General features: G+C 35.9%; 1 protein-coding gene across 1 annotated transcript in view; it reads left to right on the forward strand.

Moving 5' to 3' along the window:
• GlcAT-S (Glucuronyltransferase S) overlaps window positions 1–15,529 on the forward strand; it is a 109,061-nt gene that overhangs the window by 82,095 nt on the left and 11,437 nt on the right. Inside the window, 2 exon segments of the mRNA XM_081762928.1 lie at window positions 6,981–7,187; window positions 14,351–14,486. Coding sequence (XP_081619054.1) covers window positions 6,981–7,187; window positions 14,351–14,486 — 343 coding nt within the window.

Genomic DNA, 15,529 nt, shown 5'->3' on the forward strand with positions numbered 1-15,529 from the left:
AGGGCTGCTAGAAACTAAACACGTTCTTAATGTGATGTCCAGTGACCACCTGCTTCAACAACCGCTAATATTCGACGAGGCATTCTTTCTATCATTCGACGGACATAGCCCGTGCCATTCGCAGCAAGATCTTCCCAAGCATTAACGACCGAATCCCAGAGGTCATTTGAAGTTCTAGGAACTTCATTAGCCCATTTCTCCCTCAAACACCTCTTTACCTTTGCCCAGACATTTTCTATTGGGTTAAGATCTGCTCCGCGTGGAGACCAATTGATTACCTCTGCATCATTTTGCTCTACCAGCCACTCTTGGACAACTCGTGACATATGGACAGGTGACCGATCGTGTTGAAAGTGGATTGCTCCCTCAGGATAATGTTCGCGAACAGATGGCAGCATAATATTCTCCAAGATGAACTTATACTGCGCACCTGTAAGACGCCCATCAATCCTGTGAAGATACCCAAATCCATCTGCAGAGATCCAGCCCCAGACAGCCAGTGATGTGCGTCCGCTGGAACGCTTGTGCCATATGTATCGAGGATCGAACCTCGAACCTCTCTCACGAAAGACACAGACTGGTCCATCATTTGCAGAAGAAAATATACATTCATCGCTGAAAATGACACTTGTCCAGTTCCGATACATATTTTCCTCTGCAAATTGACGTCGTCGTCTGATGTGTTCCGCAGAAAACAATTCCTTAATGGCTGCACGCCGAGCGAAGAGATTAGCCTCTCTGAGTCGCCTAATAGCTGTTTGACGTGATCCAGGAAAGTCAGCGGCTTGTCGCAGTTGACGCGAATTTGAATGGGGAGTTTCCTTGGCTTGTTCAACCAGACGGCGGTCTTGCTCGTTTGTGGTAACTCGCCGTCTCCCATTACCACGACGACGAATTGTTTCCCCGGTATCACGATATCTATGTGCCCACCGCTGACCTGTTCTAGGCTGAATGCCTACATGTTCCGCGGCTTGCTTAGCGCTGTAGCCTTCGTCAAGAAGCGTTATGAAACGAATTCTTGCTTCCTGCATGACGCCTACTATTCAAATGTAAGTGAATGTCTATCTACAAAAAATCTCATGTATTACGTGGCATTTACTGGACTCGAACTCCCTTTTATCGAATTTTGATTGGTTGTCATATCAGATATTTCGTAGTGTGAATTGAGTCCTTACTTAATAGCCCTACAGTATCACACGAAACACAGCCAGAGGCGTTTTCTTTCAGCTTTACCTTTGAATGTGCATAATGTAACTTCTATTCTCCAGGCGTTTCAATAACCAAACACACTTAACTTCAGAACTAGTAACAGTATATATGTATATACCTCAGTTTCATTCAATGACATCTAGAATACTTCTTACAGCACCGAGGTTACATAAGACGTAGACTTACAGACTAGCGTTTAATTTGAACAAATGCACATTCACCGATAATCGAATCAGGCCCGTATCCAGGGGGTCTAGGGGGACCGGCCCCCCTAAATTTTTGCTGCCTCCTAAAATTTTCACGATAGGCTTGCAAATGAACTATAATATGGTTGGATCGGGCCTCCCCTAACTTCAGCCTCCAGGCCTCCCCTCCCCTTTACATTTTTGGGCCGGCTACGGGCTTGAATCGAATCCAAAGTGCCCCCATTCCTTTCACAAGGATACCCCTTAGCCGCAAGTGAAGGCAACATTCCTTTAAATTATATATACTTGAACCACTTTAAATCACATATAGACCCTATTTGATTCATTCTTAATTGAATGGGGGAGTTGGAAAAGGTACACATTCCAAAAACATAAACTTTCGGAAAACAAAGAAAAACTGTTTTGTGAGAAAACTAATTGTTCTACCAATACATTTTCTATTGTCAAGTTGTACCGTTCAGTGTAGCAAACCCATTGCACTTGGTACCTGTACATAAATATATTTTATATACCATATGATTGCGTAAAGATGTTCAGGAATATGTTCCTTTTTCAACTCAATGTTTTTAAATGAACAATACTTTATCCCAATTAGTGGATTATTTTAAACAGATTTCAGAAATAAGTGAGTAAAATTTTTCAGTCTTTGTATAAAGGTAAACAAATTTATTTCAAAACTGTAACCTACACATATTGATGCAAATAACAATGTTTTCCGATAAAACAGTGGTCATTGTTGGATTTTTCAGAGTAGACAATTGTCAATCATCTTGATCTAGTGGATCAGCAGCTGAGAAACAAAAGCCTTGATCGAGTTGAGTTGATTTTGAGTTTAACGTCCCGTTCAGCAGCGAGGCTATATGAGACGTGGACCTACTGATTAACGTGGAATTCGAACCACATGAGCTCCCGCCGGGAATAGAACCCGGGTCTCCCGCGCCAAAGGCGCGTACGCTAACCGCTTAGCCACGGAGGAGCTCAGCCTTGATCGAAAAACATTATAAAAACATGTTCTTTTTTTTAACATCATTAGCAATTTTTTTTATGTGATATAACCACACTGAGCTGCGAAAAAGCGCTGGGACAATAGTATTAAAACGATTTATTTTACTTTGCCATTGCTCTTCTTTCTTTGTTACATACAGGGTCCAATGTCAAAACATACCATTAAACATACATGCCTGTAATAAAGATAGAAATACTTAGGTTAGGTTAGATTGTATTATGAAGTTTCGTGTTATATTCGGACTGTAGTTAGGATAGATAAGTTCAGATTAAGTGAAAATAGTATAAATTGATTTACAAAATATAAAATACAGAATATAAAATTTACACGTTTTGCATTGTCATTAAGCATGTTTGATTTAATTTTGATCTTCAGGTCTTCACAAGTATTGCAGACATCGGCCTGAGGTCTGCCAAATTGGTAACCAAAGTTTTTCTTGAAATATTCCAAGTAAAACTCATACTTTATTACATACTTCAAGTCAGGAAATTTTTCTATGAAAAGTTCATGCATTTTTGTCACATTAAGCTGAGCATCAAGATATGTGACTAATGTAGACGTATAGTGTGCAACATATTTAGGAAATAAATCAATATGTTCATGTATTTTAACTAGATGTGAGGCTGTGATAGCATTAGAACGGTGTTCGTGTTTACCTCTCATGTCAATGGGAAATTTCCCAGAAGCCAACATCTTTGTCAACCTAATAACAACTTTGTGTGACACCGTATGAAGGCTTACGTAAGTATTACGCATACTTCAACTCTGCTTCATGGCAAAGTACTTGAAAGAAGACTCGTGTTGCTTTGAGTTTTCATTTGATGGCCTGTGCCTTGCAACCTCATTCCTCTCAATTAGGTTCATTATTAATGTGCTGCTCGTTCTTAGGTCTGCCACTATATAGGGTTCTAATAATGCTCTCCTTTTCTTCAATGTTCTCCTTACATGTTTTTCTTTGTTAAGTCTACCCTTTTTACTGCTTGGTTCACCACTGTCACGACCTGTTTCTGACATTGTTACTAGGTTAAAGCAAAGAAACACTAATAAACTTCAGGACACAACTTTTCGCAATGATCTTCACTTTCCACTTTAAACATAACCAACATGAACTTAAAAAACAGCTCATCTGCTAAGTCATAACGCATGACTGAGCACTAGCGCTGTGGTGGGTGCCTTCGGCACTAGCGAGGCTGTGAGTTGAAGAAGGGACATATTCCTGGAATCTGTTCCTTCTTCAACTTAATCGCATCTACATATTTTTGGCAACCTCATTTGCAATAGTGAAATATGTTTCTTTTTCTTTTCAATGGATGTAGATACGTCCAAAGAAAAAGATGACTATCTCAGTTTAATTTGTGATATTTTTGGAATGTGTACATTTTTCAACTCACCCATTCAATTTACTTCGTAACAATAAATTATATTTAATGTATGTCTACAATTTACCGGTAAAATAAGTACAACTGAAATAGGAAATAGCGATGGCCAATTCCAGAATTTTTACTTCCCGAAATCCGGAAAGTAAAATCAGAAACATTCTAGACTTCGGAAAATTCCGATTTTTGAAAAAATTCGGAATTCGGAAAAATTCCGATGTCGGAAAAACTTTTTTTTTCGAAATCCAGAATATTTCTAAATTCCGGAATTGTTCCGACATCGAAATTTTTCCGAAATCCGGAAAGTAAACTTACCGATTCCGGAAAATAAATTTTCTGGATTCCGGATCGCGAAAAATTTTGGCCATCGCTAGGAAAGAGTAAGCTGTAATCTATATATCAAGGGTGCATTTCGCGCTTGTGTTTTAACCTCCATCTGATTGCTTCAGAGAAAAACGTAAAATTTCTACATTTATTTCTTTGATAGCAAAGATGTCCGTTTATTGTACGGGAAGAGTAGTTTTATTTGAAAAATATTTTGAAGGTTGGTTTGGGCTTTCTTCCTCCTCTCAGAATGCATATTTGAATTGAAGTGAACTGATGAAAACTAAGCTCGACTCAAGTGGAAAAGTTCGTGTCAGATTCAGAAGAAATGTAACATTTTATGATTATGACATTTAGGCTAAAGGAGACAATGCCAAATTGATCTTGAACTTAAAAATAATTGTTGCAACGATAAATGAAAAAAATGGAAGTACATTCTGACTTAGTGTTCGGTGCGGAAGACTTGGGTTCGATTTTCAGTGTGAGTTTATCTGGTTTGGGATGACACGTTAGGCTGTAGGCCCATGTCTCATAGTCTCGGTGCTGCAAGTTACGTTAAACTTCTAACCATCCAACCCATCAGTCTTAGAGCTCATAGGATTGTGAGAAAGTGATTGATGTTGATCCGTGATGGGTTGCAATTAATCAAAAAGCCACAATGAGAATCACAATGGTGGATATAAAAGTTGATCTCTCGCTGAAGCATCGTGACTTATAATTAAATTTCAGATTTCTAGCTTCCAAAAATTGGGCGTATAGGTCCTTAATATAATCTTGGCAAAGTAGTTAAATATATTCTAAAACTCATGAAATAGAATCAACAATTAATTTAAAATTATTGACTGAGTATAACTGTAAATCCAGGGTCTAAAAAGAAATATGTAAAAATAATTAGACACATAGTTGCGTTCGTCTGGATTTTCAAAGCACGTTTTCACATCAGTTTAACAATTATCAACCAACTAATTACAATTTCCATTCTCCACACAAGAGGAATAAGCTTATGGAAATGTTATTTGGGAAATATTTACGCCCCTTTCCTCCCCTCAAAAAAACAGTGAATGATAAAAGCTATCCCAGTCAATCCACGTGTTAACTGCGTATGTTCAAAATTCATTGTAAACAGTTAAATTACTTCCTTGCTTTAACCATTTAATTAGTATCTTGTGGCAATTACCACCGTTCCCCAACCCCCGTACATTCTACACGACAAATATCACTGGCTCGCTTCATTGAATTTTGACAATCCTTTAAAATCAAATAACTTATCTTTTCTGTTATTCTCAAGCGCTTTTACTCTCACAGGCCTTGCAGTTATCTTTCAGTAGAATGTTTTGACACACACAGACGCACACATCAAACAAGAAAGGCAAATATAAATTTAGTGAGAAGAGAGAGCAGAATCGTGTTGTTACAGTTCCATTTAAAAATTAAATGAACATTAATGAAAAATTAGTTTCACGTTCCACGATTAAGTCCTTTAGGCTAAAGGAGACGGATCATCAACCTAAATAAATGCTAGTTAAAATAAAGTTTTAATGATCTCCTAACGAAAATCGAATCCGGGACTACACGAACCACAGGCGCACACGCTAGACCGCACAGGATCGCGGCCGATACAGTTTCTCTTCAAGCTATCGAGTCAGAGTGATTGCATTATGTAATAGTATTTTATTTATTTATTTACTAAACAAATTTCCGATACAGCAAAAATACCATTATTTTTGTAAAATGTTTATTATTTTCATGAAGCAGAGAGAATTTTCTACTTGGCTTTAGAACTATCCCTACTAATTTTTAATCGACATCTAATAGTTTACGTTCATTATTTCTGTCTATTTCCTACATATTACTTGCAGAAACTATGCGGAGTAAATGTTTCATTTAATTACTGTTTTATGAAAGTTTAGTCATATGTTAATTAAAATTCCATTATTTGTAAGTTTCTCATTTCGATTATGAATATGATTGTAAATGAAGCTTCCTCTTTTTATAAAATTCTTGAGAATTTTAATGTTTTTAAAGACATAATTCTAAATTATTTGGAAATATTCAAATAATCTAGAATGAAGAGCATAATACTAATGAGCATTATTAGAACAAAACATTGTTCCTTAAGGAATTCACAGAATCAAGCTTTTCTTTAAAAAAAAAAAAAAAAGAAAAAGTTACTATAGGGTATGGGATTGGAAGTGATGATCGTGGAAAAATAGAGTATGTAAAGAGCAAGCTTTAACCGACTACTCTACAAAGACACGGTAAGGACAGCACCTTGGCAGATGCATATAACGAACCCACTAACACAAAATGCCTGATCGCTTCGCACATTTTGTAGCTTATTTCTCTTTAGTCCTTTGTTTAAATGTAAAATGCTTAATAGCGATGATTGTTAGAGCTGTGCCACATGTATAGTAACTAACCTTATGACAGATTTACGTTGTATTTCTAACAAAGCATAAAATTCTCTCCCTCTTTGTAAATTTCGCTGCGCGTTTGCCACGTTTACGAAAATGGAACTTAGAATTTTTTGATGAAAGTTTCGGAGATTTCTTTTTTTAATTATAACTTGCTTATTTCTTAATTTTTTATTGAAATATTTTTTGGAAATATGTTTTTTTGTTTTTCTGCGTATTTCCAAGAAAAAAATGTGACATTTTCTATCACAAGAAAGAGAGTTATTTCTATTTATGTAATTTCTAAAGACATGCGACAACAATTTTGGACATAACTGTACATGTGTCTCTTGTTGATAATGAAAGGGCGATATAATTGAATGTTAATACAATATTTTCATTCTTTTGATTATACTAAGTATGAAGTAAATCTGTTGTTATTAACAATTATTTCCTATATATCTAGGGAAAAGTTGTTGGATTTTTTGATTCTTGGCCTGCCAAAAGAAAGTTTCCTGTTGACATGGCAGGCTTTGCGGTATCAGTGAAGTTTCTGTTGGAGCATCCAAACGCAACAATGCCTTACAAAGCAGGGTATGAAGAAGACAGTTTTTTGAAAAGCCTAGATTTGAAATTAGAAGATATTGAGCCAAAGGCAGATGGATGTACAGAGGTAACATTTTTTTTCCTACGTAGTGATTCTGTATAACTTCTTTAATTTAATTTCTTTTTATTTCGGAAATTTTAACCGAAAACAAGATTAATGCAGAATTCGGTTTAAAGAGTAGTCTCATGTTCGAAGTAATTTAATATTTCTTCTTCAAAGTCAAGTGAAACGTCATTTTCCTGTCATTAATTTCTTTTTTTAACTTATTTACTGACTTAAATCACAAAATTTTAAGGAGAAGGAAAAGAAAGATTTGGTTGGTTAGCTGATTTGAAGTTTAGCATCCTGGTCAGCACTGGGGCTATATGACACGTGGACCTACAGTTTAATGTGGGATCCGAACCATATCAGCTCTCGTATACAGCATGTCCAATATACAATGCAACCCGGAGTTTGGAATAGTAGAACTTTTGAACCTGAAGCGATATACAAATAATGGTTATACCAAAATGAAGCTTTGTTCATGCATACATTTTTAAAGTAGGAAGCAACGACTGAAGTACACTAGGAACCACACAGTGTTGCCAGATGTAGCCGAAGGTCTAAATCTTTTTTTTTTTTTTTTTTCATGTAAATTGATTCATACGTATGGATGTTCTGTCGTTGATTTTCAGTTTGTTTAGTTGGAGTAGCTTGGAAACTATGGAGCAGAAAACATAATTTTTCATTTCCACCGATGGGGGAACTAGGGAAATCGTAGTTTTCATAAATTAACACTCTAAATTGGCAACATTGCTGAAGTTTCAGTGCATCAAAAGGTGCGTTAAGGATCTCTTTACATTATGCAATTCCTGAAAACAATGAAAAAGAAACTTTGAAATTATCATAATAAAACTTTTACTCACATGCACAAGCCAACACTGTTACTACCACGCAATGAGTTATCAGCTCTACAGCAGATGTTGGAAGTGGCCCCTGTTTTGATTCAAACACTGGTTCACACATTTCACCATGTTTACAAAGAGTAGAAGTGTTAATGTTCTCAATGTCACTGCAAATGTTCGTTTCCAGGTCTTGCATAGTTCAAGGATTGTTCTTGTATACCTGTTGCTTTAAGTAGCCCTATAGAAATGAATAGCAGTGTTGCCGGGTGCATGTAAGTAAATGTTTCATTATGATAATTTCAAAGTTTCTTTTTCTTTGTTTTCACGAATTGCATAATGTAGACAGATCCTTAATACACCTTTTGATGCACTGAAACGTCAGCAATGTTGCCAATTGAAAATGAAATGAAATTAAATCTGTAAATTTTACGTTCCACGTTATACCAGTTAGGCTAAAGGAGGCGGTGATTATGAGAAATGGATGAAATGATGGAATGAAGAAAGTGGGAGAAAACGGGAGAACCCCGAGAAAACCCACGAGCACGGTGTTTGTCCACCACAAAGTCCACACGGCACGAGTTGGGATCGAACCAGGGATCCCAAGCACCGCAGGTAAACGCTCTAACACTGAGCGTCTGCGCCCCCCATGTTGCCAATTGAGAGCGTTAATTTATGAAAACTACGATTTCCCTAGTTCCCCCTTACAGAGGCCTCATCCGATTAGTTATCGGTGGAAATTAAAAAATATTTTTTTTCTGCTGCATAGTTTCCATGCTACTCCAACTAAACAAACTGAAAATTAACGGCAGAACATCCATACGTATGAGTTATGAGTCAATTTACATGTTTTGCAAAAAAATTGATTTACACCTTCCGCTACATCTGGCAACACTGTGTGGTTCGTGGTGTATTTCAATTGTTGCTTCCTAGTTTAAAAGTATATGCATGAACAAAGCTTGTTTTTGGTATAACCATTATTTGTGTATCGCTTCAGGTTCAAAAGTTCTACTATCCCAAACTCCAGGTTGCATTGTATATTGGACACCCTGTATTTATGAAATGAAAGAAAAAACTATACGAGAAATTGCAGTTTTTAAAACATTTGTGTTCCTATGTTATTTATTTTATATGTTTACATAAGTAGGGGTCGCTAGGGATATATTTTTCGGATCTCTGACTAAAGGTTCTTGGCTTACGTTATTTTCTTGGGATAAGACATAAGACATGTAATTACATCATTCATACACAGCTCAACGTAGAATCTCAACCATAGTTCAACGTGGAATCGAACCGGATAGCTTTAGCTAAAAGAAACTTGGTTAAAAATAAACAAATCATCTTTTATCCAGTTGATAAAAGAAAATTAAAAAAAAAAAAAAACACTTGAGGACAAAATTTTGAAAATGTTTAATGTTGCTTTGAGATTCCTAGTTCAGAAATTCTGTTCTGTAAATCAGATAACATGCTTCAATTTCAAAACAGGAAACAAATTGTAGATTTTATTTACATTGCTTAGTTTAATGCATACGATTTATTTCACCTGTTTTCTTGCCTTTTAAAAGTTCTTCGGTTTTCTTTTTGGGGGCTAAGCTACTTCTAAGAACCATGCGATCACACTAAACGTATTATTGCTGGGTGGAACAGCTACAGATGTAGTATCCCATCTTACTTTTATTGCCAGTGCGAAACGTATGCTCTGCTTTCAGTAATTTTTATTTTATTTTCTTATTTATTTATTTTATAAGTTATGAGATATTTCGTAATATCTCGACAGTAACCTTCGTAATTAAGGTTTAACTTCCTTCAGGCGAAAGCGTGGGACGAGGATGTTGTAAAATAAACCATAGCGCGGAAAATATTGTCACGAACAAGTACCTAGTTTATTTGGTACAGTTGTTACGAAGAGTATATATCCTCTTAGGTAATGGCTAGTGCTAATATCTCCGTGAATGGTGTGTGTGGTTTTGTTACAATGCGTTTACTCCGACATGCATTTTTAGACTTCAAACTGTACTATGCATAAGTGTCGGAAGTCTTACAGAATGGCTATATCCGTCCGTACGTCGACAGGTATCACAGCAAAAATGGTAAAAGATATCGAGAACCGGTTTTTGCAGTCGGTTCAGCGTCCAGTAATAGGTTCTATGTCGTCCGTTAACCCTCTATTCAAACCGGAAGTGATTCAGGTTAGTCATTTCCGGATTCAACTTTTATTGCCATAGAACAAAAACAGAAATAGCGACAAACTGTTTACGTAGTCGATTCAGTGTGTCTGGAGAAAATATCGTCGTGACCAACAACACACTATCGAAACCAGAATTCGTTGAAATTTACTAGTACTTCCGGTTTCAATACTGATTTCCATAGAGCAAAAGCGGTAAAAAATATTGAGAAGTGGTTTTGCAGTCGGTTCAGCTTCCCAGTAATCGGTTCTATCTCCTCTCTTAACTTTCTATTGAAACCAGAAGTGGTTCAAATTAACCATTTCTAATTTCTACGTTTATCGCCACAGAACAAACGGTAGTAGATAGCGACAAGTTGTTTTCTAATCTTTCAGTTTAACGTCCCACGATTATGACCTTTAGGCTAAGGGAGACGATAGTTAAGTCAAGTGGTGAAATGAAAATGTAATAGGAAACGGGAATAACCGAGAAAATTCATGAACGTGATGTCCCACAAAGTTTTTTCTTTTTCTTTAATCAGTTCAGTGTTTCAAGAGAACATATCACCACCCACAATACTCTGCCGAAAACGGGAGTGGTTGAAATTTACTAGTACTTCCGGTTTGAATATTGATTTCCATAGAGACGGTAAAAGATATTCAGAAGTTTTCAGTCTATTTAGCGGCCCAAGAATAGATTCAGTGTCCCTCCGTTAACTCTCTATACAAACCGGAAGTTATAGAAACGAACCATTTCCAGTTTCAACGATGATCCCCATGTAACGAAAATGGTAACAGATGACGGCAAGCGATTTTTTGCAGTCGTTTTGGTGAACGAAAAGAACATACAATAACCACCCATAACACAACGGAAACCGGAAATGGTTGAAATTTACTAATATTGATACTAATACTATTTACTAATACTAATTTTCAATATTGATATGCATGGAGCAAAAATGGCAAGATATGTAGAATATTACCTCTTTGATATGCATTGAGCAGTCGATGAACAGAGGCTCTATCTTTATCTTATATCTGTGTTACAACAGTAGTTACAGATATACTGCTTCATGTTTGAATATTGATTGATTGATTTTGAGTTTTACGTCCCGTTCAGCAGCGAGGCTATATGAGACGTGGACCTACTGATTAACGTGGAATCCGAACCACATGAGCTCCCGCGGGGATGTTTGAATATTGAATTTGCATAGTTTGGAAGTCTATCTTAATTTCTTAGTGTGAAACGAAACTCACTTGTTTTGAAATATTACTGAATAAAATCTACTTATTCAGAAAATATTAACAAAAATATCCACTTCTTGATGCTACTGTTTAATGCTCATTTCTGAAGCTTAGAGTCCTTAGATCGTTGTATATGACTTCAGTAATGAGTCAGTACCTAATGCACTTTTTATTTATTTATTTACTTATTTATTATTATTTACTGTACTGTACTTTCCAATGATTATTCATAGCCATTTATATTTACGTACATTTCATTAAAACAAGGACAGACCCTTGAGCTAAATTCATGTTCCAACTACGGGTATGGTATTTAAGCAAGGTTGCACGTTTTTGGTGTTCGAAAGATTTTAAATGTTTTAAACATTTAAATCAGTAAAAAAAAAATTAAACAACGAACTATGTAAGACTTTCCGTTCCTTATTTTATTTTCAAAGTTGTATTGTGATTAGTGCTACTGGATTAAATTTGATGCAATTCGTTCCAATGAATTTCTCAATAATAATAATAGTACCCTTACCTGATTAAGTTAGTGTAACTAACACTAAATTGTCGTCAGTAACATTTAGTTTCAGGCTGCAAGTTACTTTTATTTCATGTTTATTTTTAATCGCGGAACACAAATGCTCAACAGTTCGAAAATACAAATGAGATTTGCATCACTTGTATTAGATTAATTTTCATTTTAAATGTTGTCTGTAAACCCGTATAAGTATCAAAGTGATGAAGGGTGGCTCCAACTTTTTGTACTCAGGTTTGTATCCGCAACTTCGTACCTTTATTGTGGAATTGAGCCTCTAAAGAGTACACTTAATATTGATAGCCAATATAACATTTTAGAAGGTTGTGCAGTTGTTACTTGTGTCAATTACTGTCAAAAATCGCGTTTCAACTACTTGTTTCGAGGTTTTACTTTCATAATTGTTAACAAAATATTTTCGAATTCACTTTGTTTGGAGTTAAATTTTCTGTTATATAAACAAATTAAATCATTGTCAACGTTGTATCAAGTATTTTTGTCATCCGCGAAGTTATCTTTTGCTACATCTTCTCAAGATGGCGTGAATTAAGGAATTTTAAAGTAAATTACATACTTTCTTCTATTTTGATTTTTTTAAAATATAAATTTAGACTACATTATTGTAAATCAGCAGCAGTCATTTGAATGTGGGAGTCCAGTATGCCACATGTAACACAACATGCAGTTAGCTATTATATCAAGAGCACCGATACCTGTGACAGATGTAAGAATTGACAAGATAGGCCATTGGTCAAAAATCCTAAAAGCTGTGTATAATCATTCTTGTAGTGCGCGAATTGTTCAGTTCATCTATGTTCGAAGAAAACAATAAATTGCTTTTTTTTAAGGGGGGGGGGATTATATTGTTTTAGAGGCCTTCGTCCATTGAAAGCACATATTTGTTCACCTGCTGCTACATTATCTTCCATTGGATTTTTTTTTCTTCCTTTCCATCTGTTAAATCCATGGCAAAGCGCTGCAAAAGATCCGTTTATTGCACACTGTATACGATATGACACAAACACATTACGTCACTTTCTCTATTAGATTATTTGCAAATAATCACAACAAACTATTGTAAATTGAAATAAATAGTACAGTAACAATAGAGATCTTGTTCCTTTTGGCCAGAAATTATCATTCATTAGAAAAAGAAAACTTAATTTTCTGTCATTGTGCAACAAATTCAGTTCCGTCTGGCACTAAAATGATTTCTGGTCTCCAGTTCACATATTTGCCGCAAAGTAGTTCTAGCTGTCAGAAACTGAACACCTGGTTCCTTGTGAATGGGAAAAGGAGCCTTAAGGTACGTACAACGTGTACTCGTTGGAGACAATATCTGTATATGCTAGAAATGTGACAATATGCGGTAGAGGGCTAATTACCGAAACCTGCTACAGTTCTGTGAAGGTTTTATTTCAAATATGAGCAAAGACAAGAACTCACGCTAAATATAATGATAATATTTACTACCGCAACTTTGTCATTCCTTGCATGTCAGCTCAGAAGAAAGTCACGTATTTAAAGAGTACGAAATTAATTTCTTACTTAAAATTTCAGGTGGCAAATCACACTCATTACTGATATTACAGTTATCAGAATCAGCCCTGGTATCAACGTCATAATCACTTTTACCTTCTGTTTTAGTTCTACTGTCTGTTTCACTTTATATAAGTTTTTATTTATTTATTTATTTATTTATTTATTTATTTATTTATTATTATTATTATTATTATTTTTCGTGCGTGTCTTACAACATGGTCATGTTGTCAGTTTGTCATGTGATGAAGACACATTATTTTTTCTCACGTTTTTGTCTATATTGAATCCCAAGTCTCACGTGTATCCCCTTCAAGGGAGACTGCAAACATCTGTTGTCTCCATCTAGTTAAAATATTTTCATCTCAGCTGCATAGTTTTGCGAAAATATATTTTCTCATTCTGTATGGAATAAAATACAATATCTAATATTCGTAGTAATCGTATTTCCATTTATTACTGAGTGCCAGTGTGATTTACGAAACCATTACACAGAAATGCGGAACTTCATCGCACTTACCAATAATTCTTTCAGATTAAGTAATGAGTTTTATATAATCTCATTAAAATTGAACACACAAAAGAGGGGAAAAAATAAGGAATCTAATGCGTTAGTGATGAAATTTTAAAATAAAGAAATCCACGAGAAGAAAGAAATACACTTCGCATTGCAAAACAGTTTGCTATGACATTCTTCCTCATGCATATTATTATTAGTAGTAGTATTACTAATAGTTGTAGAAGAAGAAGCCGTTGTAATAAATATGTAAATAACAATTGTTAAAAACATCCCAACCCTGTATTTAGCTTTATAATATTTCATTAATGCATATCAATTTTATCGATAGTGCTTTCATGTATCCGTTCTTTCAATTTACAGATTTTGGTATGGCATACACAAACAGTAAAAAAGAGCGCCCCAACTTTAAAAATAAAAGGCAATCTTGATACAAGTCTAGAAGAATTATTAAAAGAAGTTCAGTTTTATGGAATTGGATATACCAGTAATACTAAAGGTATGTTATATATATAGAATATGTACACTGCTGGAAATACATTTAACAACACCCAGTATACATTACTTGATTCAAATTCGTTTCAGAATGTATGTGTGTAAAGGGACATGCTGCCAGCAGTAAAAGTCATTAAACAGCACGACGAACGTTGTTGTGTGTGGATCACAGTCTGTGCTTACAATGCCAGGGCATTGCCAACGAACATTACTATGTAACTAAATGGCGGTATAGTGGAACTGCGAGAACCCAAAGGGCCGTTCTTTAGAACTTCCTCTCGTGTTCGTCGTGACGTAACCCATCGATGATATCTTGATTATAACAGCAAGAAGCCTGTGTCAGCCACGCTCCTAATAATAGTTCACAGTCAAACTAGTAGTTGTCACTAGCCGCGCTGCCTTCTACCTGACGGCAAGGAATGTTGCTGCCGTGCAGGTAATTTGCAAAGGAGCGGAAGGCTTGGGGGAAACAAGTAGTATAAGATGAGAGGCAGAATTCTTACATTAGACGTGGCCCGCAATGCCTCTGCGAGCGTTTAGACTGGAGGATTGTTAAAATGATTGTTCAATTTTTGTAGGCAGGCCTGTTTTCCCACATTCTTTTCGATTGTGTCGAGAGAGACTGTGGTGCCAAAACTATTGGAGGCCTGTGATATTCACCGATAAGAGTTATTTCTCGCTCGGATGCAGTGACGTCCGTTTGCATGTCCATAAAAATGCTGAGGAAATCCACCGTATGTTCACACTCACTATATAGAACCCACACATGGTCTTAATACGGGGTGGGGATCAATAAGCTACATATCTTGCTCACCTCTGGTAATTTATTCAAGGGAATACGACTGCATTCGTCAAGTCCTCAATTCTGTCCTCTCTTATCTGGATTCTTTATGAAGTTCAATCGAATAATCTCGTCCCTATTCCACCACAGCAGTCATATGTCCTCTCTAATCTGGCAAGCAGGGTTTCCCATCCTGAACTCTATCGGTCATGTGTGAGATGGCCTCTCTGAAGTCCAACAGTTTCCGTCGCTCAAATATTTTTAAG

The sequence above is a fragment of the Thermobia domestica genome, chromosome 6 (assembly GCF_964235325.1).
Source record: "Thermobia domestica chromosome 6, izTheDome1.hap1.1, whole genome shotgun sequence".
NCBI lineage: Eukaryota > Metazoa > Arthropoda > Insecta > Zygentoma > Lepismatidae > Thermobia > Thermobia domestica.